The 22,587-nt window shown below is 34.1% G+C and overlaps 2 protein-coding genes across 6 annotated transcripts; one reads left to right on the forward strand and one right to left on the reverse strand.

The window, feature by feature from the left end:
• Window positions 1–224: 224 nt before the first annotated feature.
• Window positions 225–8,037, reverse strand: LOC105959735 (smr (Small MutS Related) domain-containing protein). The gene is made up of 11 exons (XM_012983877.2): window positions 6,989–8,037; window positions 6,541–6,566; window positions 5,470–5,580; window positions 4,465–4,544; window positions 3,158–3,387; window positions 2,487–2,563; window positions 2,324–2,380; window positions 1,449–1,516; window positions 1,258–1,364; window positions 1,093–1,163; window positions 225–688 (listed from the first exon to the last, which is right to left on the reverse strand). Exons 1-11 carry the CDS (start codon window positions 7,515–7,517, stop codon window positions 566–568), a joined length of 1,479 nt encoding a protein of 492 aa, XP_012839331.1. The 5' UTR covers window positions 7,518–8,037; the 3' UTR covers window positions 225–565.
• A 7,531-nt stretch (window positions 8,038–15,568) lies between these two features.
• Window positions 15,569–21,844, forward strand: LOC105960116 (uncharacterized). Of its 5 annotated transcripts, none has more exons than XM_088813799.1 (17): window positions 15,569–16,054; window positions 17,310–17,411; window positions 17,492–17,558; window positions 17,653–17,837; window positions 17,999–18,259; window positions 18,680–18,763; window positions 18,867–18,914; window positions 19,003–19,070; window positions 19,158–19,215; window positions 19,321–19,579; window positions 19,852–19,973; window positions 20,394–20,474; window positions 20,556–20,630; window positions 20,882–20,936; window positions 21,039–21,099; window positions 21,166–21,316; window positions 21,410–21,844. In XM_088813799.1, the coding sequence occupies exons 1-17, from the start codon at window positions 15,584–15,586 to the stop codon at window positions 21,608–21,610; spliced, it is 2,349 nt and encodes a 782-aa protein (XP_088669925.1). In that variant the 5' UTR covers window positions 15,569–15,583; the 3' UTR covers window positions 21,611–21,844. The 5 variants fall into 5 exon arrangements, 4 of the variants coding, with proteins under 4 accessions (XP_088669925.1, XP_012839746.2, XP_088669926.1 ...); XM_012984292.2 differs by having other exon boundaries at window positions 15,592–16,054; window positions 20,556–20,690; XM_088813800.1 differs by having other exon boundaries at window positions 15,592–16,054; window positions 17,653–17,789.
• The last annotated feature ends 743 nt before the right edge of the window (window positions 21,845–22,587 follow it).

The raw sequence follows: 22,587 nt of genomic DNA on the forward strand, positions 1-22,587 counted from the left end.
TTAAATTTAGACATGCTTTAGGGAGTACATAATTTAAATTTTCTATTTTTTAACTCTTTCCTTTTTTCTCATGCAATTTAGACATTTTACTCGTTCTCTTTAAAAAAAACTGATACAACATGAGTTTGAGAGGGGTGAATAAAATTTCAAAAACAAAAGGGGCTATTCTGTAATTTAGCCTTCTCTCGGGAGGTGTTCGTAATTTACCCTACTAAATAACCATGGAAATAAACACCCCATAAATCTATCCAGACATCAAAAGATTGTTTACAACTTTACAACCATCAACTCAGTTGGCATATAATAAGGAAACAAGTTCCTCTCTTACAAGTTGTAAATAAATATACATACATACATCATGTATGTAACTGTGCTCTCTACCTTTACCGCCAACAATTTGTCTACCTTCCGCCAAGAAGTCGGAATTAGAAACCTACCAATGATCAGCATTAATCTAAGATATGTTATTACAGCTACAATCTTCAGCTAATAACAAATGCTTTCACGAAATTCTTACAGCAAGACAAAAAAAAGGGGTAAATCGACTCTTTGCGCTAAAAGGCTATTATTCACTGTCACTGCCAGTATCTAAGAAGCTGAAATCCGTCTGTCCGTCGAGACGTATGAGAAGTGTTCCACTGTTCTCTTCGGAATACGCTATACCTTCTTTCTTTAGAAGATTAATAACCTGCATTTGTGAAACAAATTTGTCTATTAAAACGAAATTCAACGAGTTAAAGTTTAGGCCGTGTTTGGATTGAATGATTTCAAATGACACCATAACAAGCGAATTTCAAATCAACCACAAGTCCACAATAACTTAAAAACCAGTTCAAATTGACGGCGGAGGATTTGAAATCCTATTATATTAATTTATCCAAGGAAGCTCTATTACGGCTAATCAAGAGATAATCAAATTTGTAATTCATTGTTTGGAAAAGATTAAAAAAAAATAAAAAAAAATAAAAAAATAAAAAACGGGAGCCAAGGTGCTAAAAGAATCCTTCTAGACACCAGCATCATTTGCACTCATACATGGAGAAAAATTACCAATTCTAATGTGACGGTGGAAAAAAAAAAAGTAAACCTTACCGAGTTTTTCAGCTTTGACCTGCCAACACCATGGCTCCCACATCCAGTGATAACCCTAAATGATCGCACAGCTACATTTTCCGCGTCAAGAAAAGAAAACATCCTTCAAATATATTAGATTCTGAAATAGTATAAAATCCAGTCGAAAATGGCACAGATTCTTACATTGCACGAATGCTCCAAAGAGAAGATGGAGCTTCAATAGCTTCATTCCTTGTTTAATATGTTGTCCATGGAGATCAATCGTTATCATGTTTTCTATACTTTTGTTTCTGCAGTTTAAGAGATAGGTGCGAGAGCACAAAAGATTATTGACTATATTTGGCTTCGGTTAATTCTCAATATGCAACACCCACCTAGCAGTAAATATATTCTGGCTTGCCTTTTCGTCTGCCTCTCGAGCCATTTTACTCTTTAACCTCCCCTGCAACAATTCAGAGATTATGTCATTAGTATTGCTACGTCAAATTAAGTTTAACCGAGTAATTATGTTCGTTCCGTCTTGTGAACTCAAAGATTTCTGAGAGCGATAATATATAATATATTATATCAGACAAAAGGTAATCCGAAAGTAAGAGAAGCATGCAGCAATTAAGACAATCACAGAAAACAAATTTCTTCAAGAGAAATCACAAGGGTAACAATTACCTACACGGGGTCGTTAATACAAAAACAATACAGAAAACAACGGAAAGCATCATTTACTTAGTCAAGCAACGTAAACTATCTTTGGGGAAGCCATTTTTTTATATAAAAGATTTACAATCTAAGACAATCCTGGGCTCTAAATTACGATCGAACACGCCTTCAGACATCAAAAAGGAATATTATAATTTCCTTGTCTTATACATATCCCCGAGTCTTTTTCTCCCATTCAAAAGAACTCAAATATAGATTCTGATCTGAAGTATGGGAGAATTCCAACCAGTAAAACTAGAAGTATGTTTGATAATAAATTAATTTAGGAGACAGTATTATTTGAAGGCATTTCTGAGACGATCTGGGAACATCAAAACGTGGATGAAGGAATGTGCTGTAAGTTTGTACCAGTGCAGAATTAAAAAACTAATTTGCATCTTAAATTAGAAGGACGAATTATTTGCAACCCCGACCCCTAGGCCCTGGGTTTACATATCAGAACCGCATGAATAAATATAGAATGCGTTCATAACATCACTTAACATGTGATAGAAGATAACAGAAACTCGAGAACTCATCTCTAGAAAAATACCTGCTCAGAAAGGAAAGATGCATATTCTTTCTCACCAGTTGTGTACGCTGTCGAAGCCTGCAGAAAAATCAGCTTTATTCAGACTTACAATATCCCAACGGAATACCAAAAGTATTATCTTATACTTGGTCTACAAACTAAACAACGTTCGCAGAGAAACTACCTTCTGATAGTACGATTTCATTGAATCCCAGTGCTGCTGTGCAGCTCCTCTGAGCACATGATATTCATCTCCATTAGCTACACATTTGAGATAAGTTAAATAAACAATCAGTTAGATATGGCACGTCGTATTACACAAGCCCAGAAACTGGGTGTGGATGAAACGAGAAGCATAAAAAACAAACTACAAGGAGAACCATTGTAAATGACGCTCATATGATTCAATTAAGATAGAGGCAGTTTTCTAATATTCACACGCACATTAAACCAACAAACTCCCAGTATCAGTTCCAACATTAGAAGAATAAAAAAAGTTGTAGTAGCAGCAAATGTTCTACACAGAAACATAAAAGTACAAAGCACGGGTTTATTAGACGCGTTCCAGAAGTAAAATGACAGTTTTCAATTTGTAAGATCATTCGATTAAGATGAAAACTTCAAATTCTATATCACAAAACACGAAATTATGACTTGGCGTTCTCTTTTATCAGAAAATATTGAATTACATGCATGAACTCATGCCTGTCATTAGCTTAAATGTTCAAGATAGAGGCAGAAGGTAAAACTGACGCAATAGAAGCACCAAAGATTGAAGTGTCAACATAGGAATCAGCACAATTAAAGTTTTCACAAGAGAAAATAAGTTAAGTAAAGATACATCAGAATAAGTACCATGACTAAGCTGCCCTTTTCCATTGTTATCAGGTTCAAGTCTTTGACCCAGGGATGTCAATTTTTTTACGACATTTTTCCAGTTCATGGTGTTCGATTGATGTTCAGTAGACTTGGGACTAGGCATATTAAATAAGGATTCCAACACCTTGTGAGGAAGTTCTGACTCCATGTTCCCTGTCTCTGTCGATGGGTGAGATTCAGTGGATTCGGAAATTTTTGAAGGATTCCTGAAGCAATAAAAACAATATATCTATTTAAATTTCTCGGGTATACTTCAATTCTATAGTATCCTAGAGTAAGAGATACAGTATTGCAAATATCACAACTTAGAGTGCCTCTCAGTTTCAGTATACTTAAACTGAGATATACAGTATGTTCAATGTATATTAGTTGAACATACACATCATAGAAAATATTTACTTCATTCTGTCATTTTTCTTATTTAGTTAGATGGAATGATGGATTGTGTTCATAAAATCATTCAATATCCAAATTTTAGCAGCAACCTGTCTTGACCAAATTGATGACACTAACTATGAAAGCATCAGATTAAACAATCGTATGAAACAAATATTGTCCGCTTTCTGGTGATAATTGTATGTTCAATGAGCCTATTTTGGTTTCTGTTCAGTAACAGCCGAAAATTGTAATTTAGACCAATTTTCGTTCTTCAACAAAGTCAAAGTATTATCTGAAAATAAGCCAAAAGAAGTGAAGGGCCATCTACGAAATTAAGTATCAATAATACAGTAGAAGTCTCATGTACAAATCAGTCAGTAGCACAGAATATTTTAAAACAACGTGGTAAATCTTCAAAAAACATTTTACCTGAAGTGAAAGGTCTATTCCACCATTAACAGTCCAAATTCTTTCTATATTTCACTTAGCCTCAATTGGGAAGAAATTGACCTTTTTCGCAGATTTTTCTAATTATTTTTTAGTCATTATCATTATTCATAAACACAGAGTGCCCTTGAACCACTTTGTTAGTCCTCGATTTACTAAACATCAAGTTACCCATTTTTAATAAACTTGGAATAAATTAAATTTTGTTCCCCATTCCTTCTAAAACCAGTGGAGCAAAAAAATATTCAGTATGTGGGGTGTTGAAAGGGTATTATCTTAAGGAAAGGGTGCATTCCATTTTCTCCTATAGAAAAGGGGAATAAGGCTAATGGTTTTTTTTGGTTTAATGGAAAAAACAAACAATCTCTTTGTTTGACATCCTAGAAAACCAAGAAGATGCTTTATACGTGTGCTTCACATTGAGAGGAAGGACTGAATCACCAAGAAGAGAACCTTACCTGTTTCGTGTAAACCATATATTGTCTTGAAGTTCGACATCCGACGACCAAAAATTTGAGTCAGATATTCTGTCAACAAGCTGCAAGACAACAATAACATAAGTAAGATATTTATTACTGAAGGAAATTAGCTTCGACAATCCATTATAATTAGCACTAGTTCAAAGTAAAATCGTTTCATTTTGATTTACATGTTTATTTCTAAATGCACCTTGAAGCCAAAACAGGAAAAGAGAAAAGAGCAATCAAGTGCTATGGTACCAATACATGCCCCAAAACTCGTACGGTGTAGTTTCAGATCAACTTTTGGCGTACCAATCACAAAGCTGAATTCAAGAACAGCTAACATGTGAAGAATAAATAACGGAAAAATAAGTTGATAAAAAAATGAAAAATGGAGATAGCTGATTACAGCCAAAAAAGCCTAATGCTTCTAACATACTTTGTTCAGTGGTTATATCTAATAAACACGATGGGATTTTGTCATCAAGTAACGAAGATTAAGATCACCAACATGTGGCACTAGGGGCCTAATGGTCCACATTGTTCTATAACTTCATCCACATACAACTCCTAATAGTAACCACAATTGCACATGTACGACAAGACAATCCAAAAAATGCCAAACTCTTGGTCTAATTAAGATAAAAATATGGGATTCATTAAAAAAATTATCAAGGGAAAATATTTGAAAGTCAAACTAATGAGCTTAAAACACATGATGCCAGAGGGATGTGAGTGATGCTCCAATAATAGTATTAATTTCTAAAAATTACAATTTATAATATCATATTCCCCATTTTGGATTTCGAGAGATATCAGTTTCATAATGCAATAGTGACCTATCCAGACCATTGGCATGTTATGCTCCAGGAAGCAAGATAGTATGCACACTAGACCAGTAGCACAACAAAACTCGAAAACAATAGCAAAGACAATTAAAAAGGTTTTAAGGATATTCCATCACACACTGGCAAACATCTAAGCTCATTATATGTAGCATACCATGTCATTTGATTCACGAAGATACTGAGCATCTTCTCTCCTAGTACAGTCAAAATAGCCACTGCCTTGCTCTTTTGAGGAAGCTGATAATTCAAGCAATGCATCTAAAGCCTGGAAAATAAATGCGTCAAAAGCCAAATAAATAATTGAAACTTAGGTCCTCTCTTTCCAACATCTTTAGAAGGAAAACACGGTAGTTTCTCTAATCTCTATGAACTGTAGAAAAAGGAGAAACATAAAAAAGGAAAACAAAACTGTAGAAAGTCTATGCATCACTTTAATACTAATATAACATATATTTTAACAAATGAAACATAGCAGATACAAGTTGTAATACTTTTTTTACGCCCATAACATGCAAAACACAAATTCTAGTTAATAATTCATCATTGCTACTCCTAAACAAGGAACCTATAACTCAGTATAAACCGAAATCTAAATCAAAAACTGATAAAACAAAATCCTAAAGTGAAACGAAAAATTTCCATGATCAAAACCAATTTGAGTTCAGGCACACTAACAATCAACAGCCGTAGCCCACTCATAAAGGAGCGAACATAAAACTAAGTATTTTATATAACCATTAATGTAAATGTAGCAGCAGTACTTTTGATAGGATAATCAATAGTTACAGTTAATTAAGCTCTGTTGCCGTCCGTCTCGTCTAGGGGATTTTTTTTCATTTGATTATTTTTTCCTCACATGATCATATTACAGCTTAATAATGCGCTCATACGTATAGTTTCCCAAGAGCCAGGCTTTTATCTTTATCAGTATTCGTCAAAATCTCTTCTCGTGTTATTTATTTGGCAAACTAAAGGTCTTTCAATGCAAACAGAAGCTATAAATGATAGGAAAAAGGACAACACATATTGCTCTATAAACACCTTGATCATTTTAAATGGTGTGCTTTGACAATCTTAGATGAATGGATATAATACTAATATTCATTCGAAAGAGTTCGAGCAGCCACAAGATAAAAACCTTAAACTAGCAACACGCCAAAGCTCATGTAGTTTCTACAACATAACAATTAAAATAAAAAGGAAGAAGAAATATTAGTGCCCTTACATTATCTATGTTATATCCGCATTGACCTGCAAAAAGTAAAGACGATCTCAAGTCACAAAAAGCCCAGAACTATCCACCACATAGAATTCAATACAAGTTTACCATCTACAACCCTGTGAAATTGTGCATTTTTCGTTCTAATCAAACATCGTCGATTTCTTTTTTACACTTTAATTAGTAATTATTCAATGGAAGCAACCCTAGGATATAATAAGGTACTTAATACATTCCTGTTTCCAAAATAACATAGACCCTCCGTTATATATCTTCGGCTCAAATTTTTAATACCTTTACCCATCTAAATTTACTGTAATGTTTATATCAAGAATCTCATATTAGAAAATGCATAAAGCTACCCCACCCCCAAGTAAATAAATAAAGAAATCCAAGAATAGCAAGCTCAAATAATGATATGGAAAACCGTAAAATAAGATAAGAGGCAACGTACACAATACATCACTAACTAAAGCCAAGCTTAATTCACAGTCATCACCAAGCATGGAGCACAAGAACTGTTCAGCTTCCTCCTTGCTCCAACTCTCCTCATGAAAACCCTTCAGTTTCGACGAACCCTTCTTCGAGACAGACCTCACGTAGTCCTTCCCCAACATCGCAGACACAGTGCCCGCGGACGCAACGACTTTCTTCGACTTGTTCTTCTGCTTAAACTCGTAACCAAACACATCCGACGCATTCGAACTGGAGCTCGAACCCACATCGTAATTCCCACTAGAGCTCGAGCAAGTCGTGCTCAGATCCTCCATCGCTTCGACCTTCGCAAGTATCTCCGCAGCCTTGCTTTCGTCCCCTTTGGCTTCTCTGTATGCTGAAGAAACTTCCTCCACCGACAAAGTGACGAAAACCTCCAGCAAATTCTTCAAAGCCCTCTGCTCCTTCTGATCAGCGGTTTGGGCGTGATTTTCAGTATTACCCTTTCTAGAAACCCTCGATTTGTTCTTCTTCTTTGCTTGCTTCATCTCTCGAACTATCTAAAATTACAGATTCACACAACTATGGAGGAATTTATCAATCTGTAACAACACGGTATGCTGTATATTTACATCTAAAAGCTAAAAGCTAGTCTGAATCACATCGGTAGCAGCAGATGAACCAATTCAGGTATTCCTTTTTCTCCTCTGGTATGAACTGTGTAGAAATCAAACAAAAAAAAAAAACTAAAACGAAAAATTGGGGTCAACGTGATTTCCTTTCCTGAAAGGGGAAACTTCAACGGGAAGAACAAAACAAAAGGTGAAATCGCAAATCGGGGATTTCAATTCGAAAAAAAAGTAGTATAGAATAAAAATCCCCAATTATGAAAATTTGGATCAATGTGAAATTCGTTTTCCTTTTCATGAAAGGAGCCCTTTTATTGCGCAAAAGAGAATCTAAAAGGTTGTGGTCGGGAGAAATTAGGTGAAATTTGATGTGTGGACTAGATTGAGAGATTTTATTGTTTTCTTCATTTTTTTTTTAATTTTATCCACCCGGTCCCGACTCGGGGACAACGTGCTAAATTAATAATTCGCTAAATTTATAAGATAATACACATTCAAAAAATTTAAAAAGCCCCATATAATATATAAATTAATAATGCATAAAAATAATTCTTAAATTACATGGTACAGTACATATTTTATACATCTATAAATGCTTAATGCAATATAATTTAATTGTCGTTTGTTTCTTGTTGAAGTTCACATTACCATCAATCTCGTCCCTGACTTTGCTTAACATGGTTAGAACTTTCGATATAGTCTTCTCATAGCTCAACATAAATTGTTCACCATTGCTGCTTTAAAGAGCTTCTGTTCGTGAAACGGGCTTTGTAGTGCATTGAACTAATGGTAAATGAATAATATACACGTAAAAAAATTAAAAAAATATGTATTTATTGAAAATAATAATAAAAATAATTTCATAAATTAATAAATTATTAATTAATGTATAAATTAATAATTATTAATTTATCGATAAGTTAATATTTCGCTAAATTAATGGAATTTTGATGGTCCAAACTGTATTAATTTATAGAAGTTTAACTGTATTTTGAATTAGTAGAAATTTAGGATTATATTGAGTAGATAATTAATTAAGTTTTCTTTATAGGGGTTAGGTTGGGTTTAAACTTTAATGTTAAGAATATCTTAATGGAAAAATTAGCAAGAAACCCCAATCTATAAAATGAAAGGAAAATTACACCCACATTCCTGATGTATGCTTAAATAATTTTAAGGTCTCTGTAGTATCGATAATTACATTTACCCCCTGAAACGTAGTTAGAAACTCTAATAGGATAATACTTTGGATACATTATTCTGATAGGGTTCTAATGGACTATTACTTTTAACCAATGTTTTTAAAACCGGACCGGACCGGCCGGTCCGACCGGTTCAACCGGGAACCGGAAGCCAGTCCGGTCCGGTTAAGCATGAAAACTCGGATGCTCCAAAAAACCGGTCGGAAGGCGAACGACCCGGAAAACCGTCGGTTGAACCGGAATATCCCGAACCGGAAAAAACCCGGGTTTCGTCACTAACTGAAATTTTAAGACAATTAATTTATAGATCTGACTGAGTTTAAAAAAAATGTATATAGATCTGATTAGCAAGATGATAGAGAAACAAGAAAAAAAGAAAAGTCAGTCAAGTTTGCCGCTGAAATAGACGAAGGGCTGTTGCTCCGATCTGGATATAAGTTCTACAATGGTTGAAGAAAGAAGAAGACGAGATGGAGGAGGAAAAGAAAAAGAATTTGGCGTGGGGTAGGTGGCTGGGGTGCTTTGGAGTTTGTGATGTGTCTGTTTTGAGAGAGAGAGGAATTAATCATATATGAAAAAAAAAACAGAATATAGGTATAAATAAAAACTATTTAAATATATTAATAAATTTAGTTAATTAAATTATTTCTTTTTTGTAGATGTTCAATAAATTAATTCAAAATTAGCTTAATATTATTGTATTGAATTTTTATGACGAATAAATTTATTAAATTATATTTTTTTAAAGATAATAATATTATAATTATTCACAAATAATTCAAAATAAAAAATATTCAAAAACCCGGTTGGACCCCGGTTGAACCGGTTCGACCGTGACCCAGTTGACTAGCCGGTTCAATGTCCGGTCCGGTTTTCAAAACATTGCTTTTAACTACTAGTGGAGATAACATAGAGTTATGGGGAGTTATGGGGTGACATGGCTCCCCCAATATTTCTTAAATCACTCATAACTCTTTATTGTCTCTACCACTTCCTGAAACCATGCATTATTCCATTAGAGTTTATAACTACGTTTCAAGGGGGTCAGTGTAATTATCGATACCACAGGGACCTTAAAGTTATTTAAGCATACCTCTGGGGTGTGGGTGTAATTTACCCTAAAATGAAGTTAAAGAAAACCCCTTTTCAAAAAATAATTAGAGAAAACTCATTTAGCTAATATTCGAGTCAAATAATATTATCATAATTCCAAATTACCCTTATTTGATTATAACTATTTTAACCCTAATTTTTTTATTACATTTCCAACATTTTTTTCCCTTTGTGTTGTTTCTTCCGCTTCTCTTCTCAATATTTAGATCTCAGACCTCTATCTCCACTCTCCGCCACCACCATGGCCTAAATCACGAACAACTTCTGAAAATCCACGGCGGAGACCATGGCGACGACGAGGCTGAGGATCCCGCGCTCGCGAATACCCCAAGTAGTGTTCCCATTATCCACAGTTTCTCGAGTTTGCGAGATTTCTTCTTCGTCGCCCGCTGTTGCGTCCTTGCTTTTTCTTGTATTGGGTTTGGATGGCTTTGTTTTGGTAGTTTTGTTGGTGGTGATTTTGTTTGGGTTCGTGGTGCGGGTTGTGATTTACTTTATTTCTAATTAAAATTGTCGGAATATGGAAATGGGGTAGTGATGGTATAGTGTGGCGGCAGCGTGGTGACGATGAGGGGTCGTTTGTCAAAAATGATTAAATGATGAAATTGGGTTAAATTAGAGTGTAATATAATTTTAGGGGTTTTTAGAATATTTTAAAAGAATGCAGGGGTCTGAGTGCAATTTTTTCAATGAAAAATTACAAATTCAGCCATAATTCAACAGTTGACCCTATTACTTCTTGACGGTCAAACAGACAGAGGGACTCAATATGTTAAAATGTGACAACATTAGTGTGTATTTTGTTGACAGCGGAACCAAAAATAAAAAAAAATGTGCAAACTTGAGGGTAGAAAATACAAAATTCCCCTATTTTTAACAACCAATGCTCGAATTTTTGATGGTGTTAAAAAACACTATGCAATTACACTTTTGCCCTTACCATTTGTATGGTAACGAAAAGCCTATTGAGTTGATGATTTCTTTCTTCTAATTTTGAAATCGGCGGCGGCGGCGATGATGATGATGATGATGATGATGATGATGATGATGATGATGATGATGATGATGATGATGATGATGATGATGATGATGATAATGATGATGATGATGATGATGATGATGATGATGATGATGATGATGATGATGATGATGATGATGATGATGATGATGATGATGATGAAGAATTGATTTGATTTGGGGAAGGGATTTGGAGGAGGAATTTGAAATCACTTCAATTGGAGTTATTTGAAATTCACCACAATTGCTAAAAAACAATTAAAAACTAAGAGTGTGGATTTTGAAATTCCTTGTAAATTTATCATTCCGAACAAGTCCAAGGGATTTATTATTATGGATGTGACCCTTCTCCAAAAAAAATTATATTTTTTTAATTTTGTTTCATTATTATTTTTATTTTTAGTTTTTTATTTTAAATTAGTTTTTCTTAAATCTTAATTATATTTTTCGATTTTTGCCTGTGGGTCTATTACAAATAAGCCCATCATGACATACTTATTCATAAATGGGTCCAGACAAAAAACTCTTTTATAAAAAAGTACACACATTGTCCATATGTGTGTAAAAACTAAAGGGCTAAATACAGTTTCCACCCTTAAAGTATAGGGGTGGTAACACTTACCCCCTTAAACTTACAAATGTAACACTTACCCCCTTCATTAATGAATTTAAAGGTAAAACTTTGACTTTGAATGATGTGGCATTTTTTCTTCCCAAATTGTCCTTCTGGTAATTTTGTCATTTACATTAATTTTTCCTTTATTTATAATACATATTAATTGATGAGATTATTGGCGAAAGAGATATAACCCCTAACCTAGAATAATAAATGGTCAGGAACTTGTAAAAAAAAACACTTTTCCTTTTGATTACCTTAAAAAAAATGGTTTTATTTTTATTTTAGTTTTTTAAATGTTTTTTTGAATATTTTTTCAGTTCTTTTGGTTTTTTTTTTTTTGTTTTTTTTTTACTTTTTTCGTTTTTTTAATTTCAATTAAAAAAATATCTTTGTTTTTTCAGTTTTTGTTAAATAATTTTTTTCCAACTAGTTAATTAATTTGAAATCCACTACACGCTTATCGAATACAGTATAGATTGGTGAAATTCACTATAAAATTAATGTTAATCCACTACAAATTTAACATAATTCACTATAAATTTAACGTAATCCACTACAAATTTAACATAATTCACTATAAATTTAACGTAAACCACTACAAATTTATTTAATCCACTAAATTAATATTTTTGGATATGAAACTTTTGTAAACATGCTTTACAAGGAGAAATAAAAACAACTTTAACGATTCTTTTTTTTTTTTTTCGTCTTACGACTTAAACAATTCTAATAGAATTACTTATTTGTTTTATTATAAAAAAATGGAATGGTGGGCACCAAAAAATGCCGTTGCCTCTGCCGACAGTAATAGAGATACCCATGCATCAAGATTTGGTCCACTATAAATTCAAGTATAAGAATAACAAAAAGAACTACAAATATACAAACAACTACAAACTTATTGAAATCCACTAAAAAATACGTAATCTACAACAAATCACAATATTGGTATAATCTTAAGGGTGAAATACAGTTTGCACCCCTAAAGTATACCCTCTGTAACACTTACCCCCTTAAAGTATCATTTGTAACACTTACCCCCCTCAAGCACAATTTAATTTGTATTTTAAATGTTAATAGCTTAAAAAAATATTTTATTGAAAGGAATAACTAAAAGAATAATGAAATTATACAACTAAAAATATCTGTTGAAAAATACAATATTTAAAAATTGAAAAATATTATCTTGCATTGGATACTTATTCAATAAATAACATCTAATTGTTGTTGGACCAACTAATCAAAAATACTCTATCGATTTATAACTTTAAGAAATCAATACATAATTAATATAAATATTAAGTATTTAAATTTATTTTAGTTCATTAATTTTTTTAAATATATTTTCATTCATTAGTACTCAATATATATTACTTTTTATTTTTTTTTTCAACAATTAATTTTAGTTACTTTTCAATTTTCTATGAACCGTTAATTATTAGATTGTTATGTTTATTATTTTAAAATTTTAAAATATAAAATAATTGATGTTGAGGGGGGTAAGTGTTACAAATGATACTTTAAGGGGGTAAGTGTTACATGAGCTATACTTCAGGGGTGCAAAGTGTATTTAACCCTAATCTTAACAAGTTATGCCAACCTTTAGCAACTATAAGATTAACATAATGCTACATGTAACTTAATTATAATATTATTATTATTTTGGTAAATAAATAGTGAAATTGAAATTGGTCGGAATATAACATTTGTAAGACCGAGAAAATAAGGAATTAAAGTACTAACTATTTCATCTTATTTTTCTTATATATAAAGAAAACATTTAGGTAGCTTATGCTCATATCGAGGAGCTTTGACTTGAATTTCGATATATAGATAGTTTATGTTCGTATCGAGAAGCTTTGATTTTGTGTACGAGGTTGGACATGTAGATAGTTTATACTCGTATCAAGGAACATTCATTTGAATTTGATTTAGACATGGAGACATTTTAAGCTTGTGTCAATGTAGCAAATAACTTCTATGCAGTTCGCGATCAGCCCAATCCGGATAGCAATTTGGGCACAAATTTCGAGACCAACTATTTAGTTTTCAAAAGTTTCCTCAAGAAGCTTTGCATTCCACTATAAATAGAAGGGCCTATTCATTTGAAGCTTCCTCTTCAATTTTTCTTCGCTTTTCGATTGTTCTTCGCGAGAAGTTTCGACTCGGATTTTTCTTAGGTCTTTTGTTTACAATAATTTATGATTTCTTGTCTTCTTTCTATTGATGCTATGTTGGTAACGAAAGTAACACTTTCTTATAAGGAAACGAAACATTGTATATATTGATTTTGATTTCTAGACATGTTATTTATTTGCCTTATTTTGATTTTGTTTACATTTTTCAGTAAGAAATTCTTATGATTGATTGATCACCCCTGTCAAATTGATGTTAAGTAGGAATGAACTCGAGAGAGGATTTCTTGTTTGAAGTTACAAAAATATAGCTTGGAGTTGTACAAACGAAGGCGTGATACTTCTCGAGTAGCCCTTAAGAACTTGACATAAATGTTCTGTTAATTAATAACATGCTCTGAACAGTGACATGTTGAAAGAACCACCTTTACGAATTGGATTTGGAAGAACCACCTCCTTTACGAGACATGTTGAAAGAATATGGTATTGAAAATTATATAGTAAATATTGGAATTTGAAGAAAATATAAATAAAATTATTATATAATAAATATTGGAATTTGAAGAAAATATAAATAAAATTAAAAAGAGATAATAATATTACTTGTACCAACAGACGAAATTTCTCGCGCCAGGGCCGCCATCCCTTGGTCCGACAAGTATTGATGGATGAATGTAAATCATGGTGACTCAACGGTCCGTTAGGGTAGCGGACCTGGACCGCATGCCCACAAGGAACCAACCCTTATTGGAGTTGAAATTCCCACATTGCGACTGTCAGGATTCGATCCTAGGACCTTGTACCAACTTATTGCTCCCGGAACCAGTTGAGCTATACCCATGCGGGTATATAATGATATTACTAATTGAATATGTTGAGACTTAAAGAGAGAGTAAAAAACATAAGAGCAACTCCAATGGAGACACTAAATGAAGTATCAAACTAAAAAACTACCACTTTGATGCTCTAAAATTAAAAAATCCTTTTCCAATGGAGGCATTAAAGGGAGAATTATTTTGATACTCAATTACTGAGGTGCAAAAATACTCTCTGAAAAATGAGGTATCAAAAATATAACCACCCAAATAACCTCTCACTATTTGACACGTGGTATTTAAAAATATAATTATTCATATACTTAAAATTTGATAATTTATTTGATACTTGTGGTTGGAGTGAATTTTTTTTCAAGAAGTATCAAAGTATTATATCAAGTATCAAATGAATATTTAATACTCCATTTTGATATCTTCCATTGGAGTTGCTCTAAGAGAGAGAAAGAGAGTTGGTGAATTGATGAAGAAAAATGAATCAAACAGTTGGATATTTATGGGTGTAAAATAAGAGGAATGAAAAATTAGTAAAACCAGCCCTGCCGAGTTAGCGGTTAACTGGATCGGCTTGTTCATTAATAGTCGCCGGCCAACAACAACATATTTGGGCCGTTGGTCGTCAACGGCTAGTTGATCGATCTCGTTTGTCCATTCATTGAATTGGACGGAGGTATCCTGATCGACCAGCCCATTCTGCAAAACCAGACCTTATGATTTTTTTTTTAAATTTATCTTTTTCAAATTTGGGTTCGATATGTTTTGCAAAAAAATATGACAGTTTGCAAACCCGCCCTTTGTAATTAATTAGGGTCCGGTTCATCGACCCGTTGACACAATTCGGGCTTATCCGGTCGAACCGGACCCTCGGTCATGTTTAACATGTAGAGATGGGTGCAAAACTATTCGGTGTAATTGATCGGAATATAACATTTATAAAACCGAGAAAATAAGGAATTAAAGCAACTAACTATTTCATCTTATATATAAAAGAATTTTTTTTGCCGGAATTGGAATATATAAGTATATAACTATATAACTGCACTTTGTTACGTTTGTTTGGGCGGGAATGGGATATTTAACTTCAGTCTGCTATATATATAATCTATTTATTTCAAGTGTTCAGATAACAAAACCGCATTTCACACAGGAACACGCAGCACGCGTGAAAATGGAGGAAAACTGCATCCACATTTCAAAGGAGCTGCCGGTGGCGTTCGGAAGCTTCACAAAGCAGGAGAATTGGGACTATTTCTTCACCTTAAGAGGCGTCGATGATTTCTCCGAGTGGTACGCCGATTGGCCCCAACTCCGGACCTTACTCAGGAACAATCTCTCGTTTCCGCCGCCGCCGGAGGAGCTGAATATTTTGGTTCCGGCGTGCGGGAACTCCAGGCTGTCTGAGAATCTGTACGACGAAGGGTTCAGGAATATAATAAATGTCGATTTCTCGAAGGTGGTCATTTCAGCCATGATGAAGAGGAATTTGAGAGGACGGCCGGCGATGAAGTGGCGCGTGATGGACATCACTAATATTCAGGTAGAACACAAAAATCACATCGAAGCTCGTTTTCTGATTCCCAATTCTGTACCCTAGGTGATATTTATTAGTTTCAAAACCCATGCAATTTTATCCAGGGGTTTGATTCGTAATAATCAATGAATTCTGAGATTTTCAGTTGATTGTAATTGCGAAATCTCCCAGCCGGTATGTATAATGAAATACGGGCTGGCGTATTTGTTTGATTATTGAAATTGTGATTGTGGTGATGTGGGGTGAGAGGGAGTCCAATCTGGTTTTATGATGTGGAATTTTTTAAGGGAAGGAATCGGCGCCTGCAATGTGTTCGCCGTCTTGTCTGAAAGAGAATGTTCATGGTAGTTGAGTAGGAGGACTAATTAATGTAGTTAGGATATTTAATTAATGTGTATAAAGTGCCGTACGCTGACTGATTGGAGATCTAACTTGCTCGTGAAGACCTTTGATAATCTATGTTCCAATTTGGTGATATGTTAGGATATCAGCGCAGCTGCATCTGGTGGTTTTGTAATGTAGAATGTTTGGTATTCGTCTGTCAAATGATAAATCAAATCATTCCGTGTCAATTAGCCTGTAATTTTCTGCGCTCGACTCTTTGGCCATATTTATGTGAATTACTAAAATCAAGAATTAGACTATCTTTTGAATCGATTTATGTTGTGTCAGTTAAGGGACACAAGGTACTTCGCTTCGATGACATTAGTCACGAGTCAATGGAGGCAGGGCTTGCTTTTATGAGTAAGGCATGGGGTTAAGGCAGAAAATATAGCATTTTAATTGACAATATACTTATGATAAATTCTATTGGACAGAGGATTACCGATGTACTAGAACACATTCTGAAGAAATTGCCGCCTTGTTTATTTATCACCATGTAAGAGCCTATATAAGTGCAATTACAGTCTACAATGTGAATGTGATGTAGGGTGAATGAGTTGGAAATTATAGTGCTCCACAGTTAAGCGTTTTTTTTATTGGCTATCTGTGCTAAATTGGCAGTTACGGTATCATTTTTTTTAAACTTATTTCATCATAATTTTGCTACGATAACCCTTATGACGCTGGCATGACAGAGTTGAGCATGAATACTTTACTGGCTTACTTTCATTGAGCTTCTTTTCTTTTGATTCAGCTATTGCATCTAGCTGCTAGTCGTTAACAACTATTCTCAGCATCATGAACTCATTTCGTATTCTACTTTTTGTAACTCTCTTCTCTATCTATTTCATTTTCTAATGATTTGTAATTGATTTAGTTTGAAAATGGGACCTTTGATGCCATCGTCGATAAGGGAGGATTGGATGCTCTGATGGAATCTGAGCTTGACTCCAGATCAGGAATACTATATATATCTGAGGTTTATGATAGTATTTTTTTATAATGACACAATTTCGATCTTCTTACTTGTTGTGGTCCAAAAGTTTGACTCGTTAACAGGTTAAAAGACTGTTAAAAGCTGGAGGAAAATATATTTGTCTCACCTTGGCAGAACCTCATGTACTAGGTATTGTTCCTCCCGATTATTCAGTATCTCATGTGCTGATTTTTTGGTTGAAATTCAACCCTTATGCCTCGTTTCAATCATATGAGTCTCTCAGGTCTACTTTTTCGGAAGTTTCGATTTGGGTGGAAAGTCAATCTTTATGCCATTGCTCAAGAACCATCTTCTGGAACCATCAAACAGCATACATTTATGTTGGTCGCAGAGAAATATATTTTAACTGTAGTTTCTCAGGTAACATCATTCATGGATGAATGTTCTGTAGAATCCCACGGTTATCAGGTGAAAGCACCTTTTCTTTTTATCCATGCTCCTCTTTAAAAGAAGGAAACAACTTGAATTCGTTTGAACAAAAAAAAGAGCATGCACGTCGGATTATTTTTACTTTTTTGTCAGATGATATAAGCTAAGAAAAAAATTTTACTTTTTTGAACATGTTATAGGTTCAAAAAGTATTTGAAGCACTTGAAAGAGAAAATACTGTTCGTGCAGAGTACTCCAACGGTGCTGATATATGGTACTCACTTGAAGACTTGAAGCAAGGGGTGAAAGGAGACATTCGAGAGATTGAACCTGGTCGTGCTGTAAAGCTCTTTTTAGGTGAACCGGGAGTATCCCGTTTTTTCTATACTGGTGTACTTCTTGATGCTGAACGGGGTCTTGCACCTTTCTCCGATCGATTTCGAGTAGTAGTTTTTCGGAAAGTTAGTACTTTTCTTCCCCTTAGCCCTTCACTAGTCGTTTTAGTTACAGCTGATTCTAATGCTCTTCTGAGTTCCGGAAACTTTGAAGATAGACATACTTAAACTGCTTAAGAAGTTGTGCATAACGAGTATATTAATAAAATACGAGCATCCTCTTCTTCTGGATAAACCCTATTAAAATGATAGCTAATTGTGTTTATTTGCTAAATAATCAAGCTCTATCTCCTTCCTGTCAGTTACATTTCTATTTCAACCTGGACGACATTGAGTCTGTTTTTCCTCTTTATATCTGTATTTAATATGTGGTAATCTTTTGCCTTTCTTTTTAATAGTTTTAGATTTACGTTTCGATATAGTTCATATAGTACTTATATGTTTGTTACCAGTCCAACTGTTATATGACTGAGGTTTGGAATTCAGGCGCAAACTTGCCAGAAGATGCTTGCAATAGAACTCCCAAAGTGGTTCCTTATTGGAACCTTAAAAGCTTCTCGACTGTTGATGGTATATCTTTCCAACCACCGATTTAATATAGTGTACATTCTTCTGTATCTTGTCTCTTCATATTTCATTTTTCACTCACATATTTATGATTATTGATTTTTAGATTGTACTGGATTCTAGTCATTCTAGTGTTACCTGGGACGATATAGTGGTAATTGTAAATTTATTTCCATAGCTAATCTAAATTTTGAGCTGTATATTTGAGGGATTCTTAAATTTGTATAAGTTTCCTTTTTCAGAAGGGTATCTCTTGTTTTGTCAAGCAATTGACCCCAGTGGAAACCGGTTATGAAATAAATCATGTTGCGTAAGTATCCAATCAGCATCTACTTATCCAGTAGTAACTAGTAAGATATCCAAAATCAGAACTCATTATCAAGTGGATCTTTTGTAGCTCTACATGTGAAGATGATTTGGTTGATGGGGTTAAGCAAAGGAATATTGTGCACGAGGTTGAAGAACTACTATTTCTTGCCTATATCATATCTGCTGCTGCTCTTTATGTATTCCCATCTCCTCTTTTCCTTTTAAAAATCCGTCTATTTTGGTTCATCCAGGTTAAAACTGCCTTGAGCGGTACCATCTATGTAGAAGACGTGATGTTACATATGCATCCACCTAAGCATGTCATATTCCGTCGCTTTTGTTTTGAAAGAACTGAGAGTTGGGTGCATTCTGAAGTTTTATTATCCACAGAAGAACCAAATGAAACTTCTGGTCAAGTTGAGGATAAGAAAGGGCCGGCAGCTTTCAGAACCCGCAAGAAAGGAAAACCAAAAAAAATCGATTCACACTCATCTGGTTCTCATAGTGAATGTCTGATATCTATCTCTTTGTTGGTTAAATTTTGAGAAACTAGATAGCTTTACTTCGATTTCAATATTTCCTGAAACGATGTTACTTAAAAACTGAAATGAAGAGAACAACTTGCATCTTTTGGTTCATCGACAGTATGCTGTTTATGTCATTTTTCCACTCTTTGAAACTCTTATAAAAGTATCTCTGGCTGCCAAGTATCAACTGCATGTCCTATAGCAATATTTTATTCACCTTCATTAACAATTGATCGTCTTTTTCATGTGGGACAGCATCAAGTGGTCAACCGAAATTTGAGCGCAAAGTTACGGTAAGGGGATACCACCAGGGGCTTATTGCTGGATTAATGTTGTTTTCTGTTCATTCAAAAAGAACTACCTCAGCTGGTGGACTGGTGAGCCATCAGCTTTCTCTTGAAACACATACTAATTACTACATCTTCTTGTTTAGCTTAAACGATTCTCCAAAAAATAGAGGCAAAAACCTGCATCACTCGTGAGTAAATTACAACAAATTACTATTGGTCTATTGCCATTGATGATGAATGTCCATATTATTATATTATGATTCATTTTTCATACAGATGTCCATGTGATGGAAATGAATATATGTATAATCATCATCGTTCGTTGTTGTCCGGGGGTGGGGTGGTCTGTGCAAGAGACGGGGGAATAGTATTACAAAATGTTTTACTTTATATGACCTTTTGAAAATTGATATGTTCATCGAACGGCTCCCTTTAACCTTGAAGCATTTGATTCACGGGTTCAGTTTCAAAACGATGCATGGAACTGAAAATTTCCCACTTTTCCAGGTCAAAACAGTGATCATTAGTCTTGGATCAGGAACACTTCCAATGTTTATGAGAAGTTGCCTGCCTACTCTAAGGATTGAGGTATAAACGAAATTCTGGCTGTATGTATTAATCACAAATTTTTCAATCGTCTTCTCCTCATGTTAATTCTTAATTTGACAGGTCGTTGAGTTGGACCCCGTGGTTCTGAATGTTGCTAGCGAATATTTTGGTTTTATAGAAGATGAACGTTTAAAGGTGATATTCTGCTTTCTGACATTTGTACCAACTAAACAGAAAGTGGAGTATGCAAAAAGGGTGTGAAAAGATTTCGGTTCGAACATCCACATTTCATTTAGTTGTATCATAATTAAATGCAATACATAAACTCTTTCGTATCATTTTGCATTTAAGGTAAAAGAGTTCGAATTTTGTTCTCAAAACAAGAGAAAAGATTAGTTAACGATTTCCTGCTTATATAAAATTCTGAACAACTGCAAGCATTTCAGGTACATATTACTGATGCAACTAAGTTTGTCAAAGAGAAAGCAAATTCAGAGGAAGGTAAAGTAGCAACAACTAGTTGTAGTAATATAAAAGGATAAAATGTCATGCTCGTTGCTCGGCGAGAAGTAATTGTATGGTTGCACACCGTAATTCATGCAGAAGGAAACAACTCTTTCAAAGTTGATCTACTTATAATTGATGTGGATTCATCAGACTCAAGGTAATCAAAAATCATTTTATTTTTTTTTGTCATCATTTTATTCATCAGACTTGTTTTATTGCGCAGTTCTGGTTTAATCAGTCCAGAGGCAGACTTTGTCGAGGAATCTTTTTTCTTGGCTGTAAAAGATTCTCTTTCTGATAAAGGTTTATTCATCTTTAAGTTGGTCTCGAAGTTCCCTAGTGTGAAGGGTGCAGTGTATTCGAAATTGAAAAGGGTGAGAACAATTGAAGTAACATTTCTTTTTTCGATTTATTTTTCTTCTTTGGATATGTTTTTTGATACATAGTCGTTTGTGGATATTCGACAGGTTTTTAGCAATGTCTATCACTTTTATGTAGACCAAGATTTCGTCGAGATAATATTTGCCCTTAAAAGAGACGATCCCATTATTGCGGAAAACGAACTTGCTGAAGCTTGTGATGCACTTGCAAGATCAGTAGAGCATAACAGTCAGGGTTGGGCCAAAAGGGCCTTACATAACTCAAAATTGATTAAGCCACTACCATGATTACAACAACAGTGACTATTGGTTTGATTGAATAGTTAGTCTATTTTGGTATTATTAGCCTTTTGCTCTGTGTTGTTTGTATGTACTGTACTTTGATGTTGTTTGTATGTATCTGGTGAGATCTCAGCCATTGATTGCTATTGAATGTTGATTGATACTAAGGAATTTGCACATATTACCTTTTATTGTGTGTATCCTAATTTCTGGATGACATTGACATTAAACTTTCTACAAGGTCTTGCTGGGCAACAATTTTTTTTTAGTTAAATTATGGTACTAACATATTGAATTGACTTTTGGTCGAAATAAATCAATAAATTAGTAGGGTTGTTCCTATTCGGCTGATTAGTAGAAATAAAATAGAGCAATGGATAATTATAGATAACAAGTTGGTTAAGACAAAGTTTGACAAATTAATTTTGATAAAAAATAAAATTAAATAGGGAAAGTTACATTTTATGTCCCTGAACTTTGCCACTAAAACGATTTATGTCCAAAAAGATTTCGTCCGTGAAATATGTCATCGAACTTACCAGTTTTAGCAATTTATGTTTTTCCGTCAACTTCGTTAGTCAACTTGGATTGAAATATCACGTGTAGCGCACGTGACGCGATCTGGCCGTTAAACATCAACATGACTTACACTCTATGTTGATCTGGGCGAAAAATATGACGTGAAGTGGCACGTCATTCTCTGCCTCTATTTCAATCTCACCAGCGCGCATTCCTTTTTCATTACTCCTAATATGTTGAACCCGCACGCAGAACCCTACCCCCAAATTTCCTACACAAAGCCTCAAATTGAGGTAAAATTCCGCAACAATAAGATTGTCCAACCCTAGTTTTGCAAAGTTCCGAATATTTGTGTAGCTGGAACATTACAATCGAGCACTTAGTCTTTTCTTCCTTAATTATTTATTCTTCGTGTTTACGGTCAAAGTTTTATTCTTTATGTTTTACGACAAACCTTATATTGA

Source organism: Erythranthe guttata, chromosome 14 (genome assembly GCF_056151865.1).
Source record: "Erythranthe guttata isolate IM_541 chromosome 14, IM_541, whole genome shotgun sequence".
Taxonomy (NCBI): domain Eukaryota; kingdom Viridiplantae; phylum Streptophyta; class Magnoliopsida; order Lamiales; family Phrymaceae; genus Erythranthe; species Erythranthe guttata.

Excerpts from the sequence above, each read along its gene's own strand:
- LOC105960116 (XM_088813799.1), top strand. The coding sequence starts at position 15,584 with ATGGGATATTTAACTTCAGTCTGCTATATATATAATCTATTTATTTCA. Across the intron at positions 17,559-17,652 it reads GGCAGAACCTCATGTACTAG|GTCTACTTTTTCGGAAGTTT; the intron begins GTATTGTTCCTC and ends TGAGTCTCTCAG. Across the intron at positions 19,974-20,393 it reads CTACCTCAGCTGGTGGACTG|GTCAAAACAGTGATCATTAG; the intron begins GTGAGCCATCAG and ends CCACTTTTCCAG.
- LOC105959735 (XM_012983877.2), bottom strand. The coding sequence starts at position 7,517 with ATGAAGCAAGCAAAGAAGAAGAACAAATCGAGGGTTTCTAGAAAGGGT. Across the intron at positions 3,388-4,464 it reads ATATGGTTTACACGAAACAG|GAATCCTTCAAAAATTTCCG; the intron begins GTAAGGTTCTCT and ends TTATTGCTTCAG. Across the intron at positions 2,381-2,486 it reads TGAAATCGTACTATCAGAAG|GCTTCGACAGCGTACACAAC; the intron begins GTAGTTTCTCTG and ends ATTTTTCTGCAG.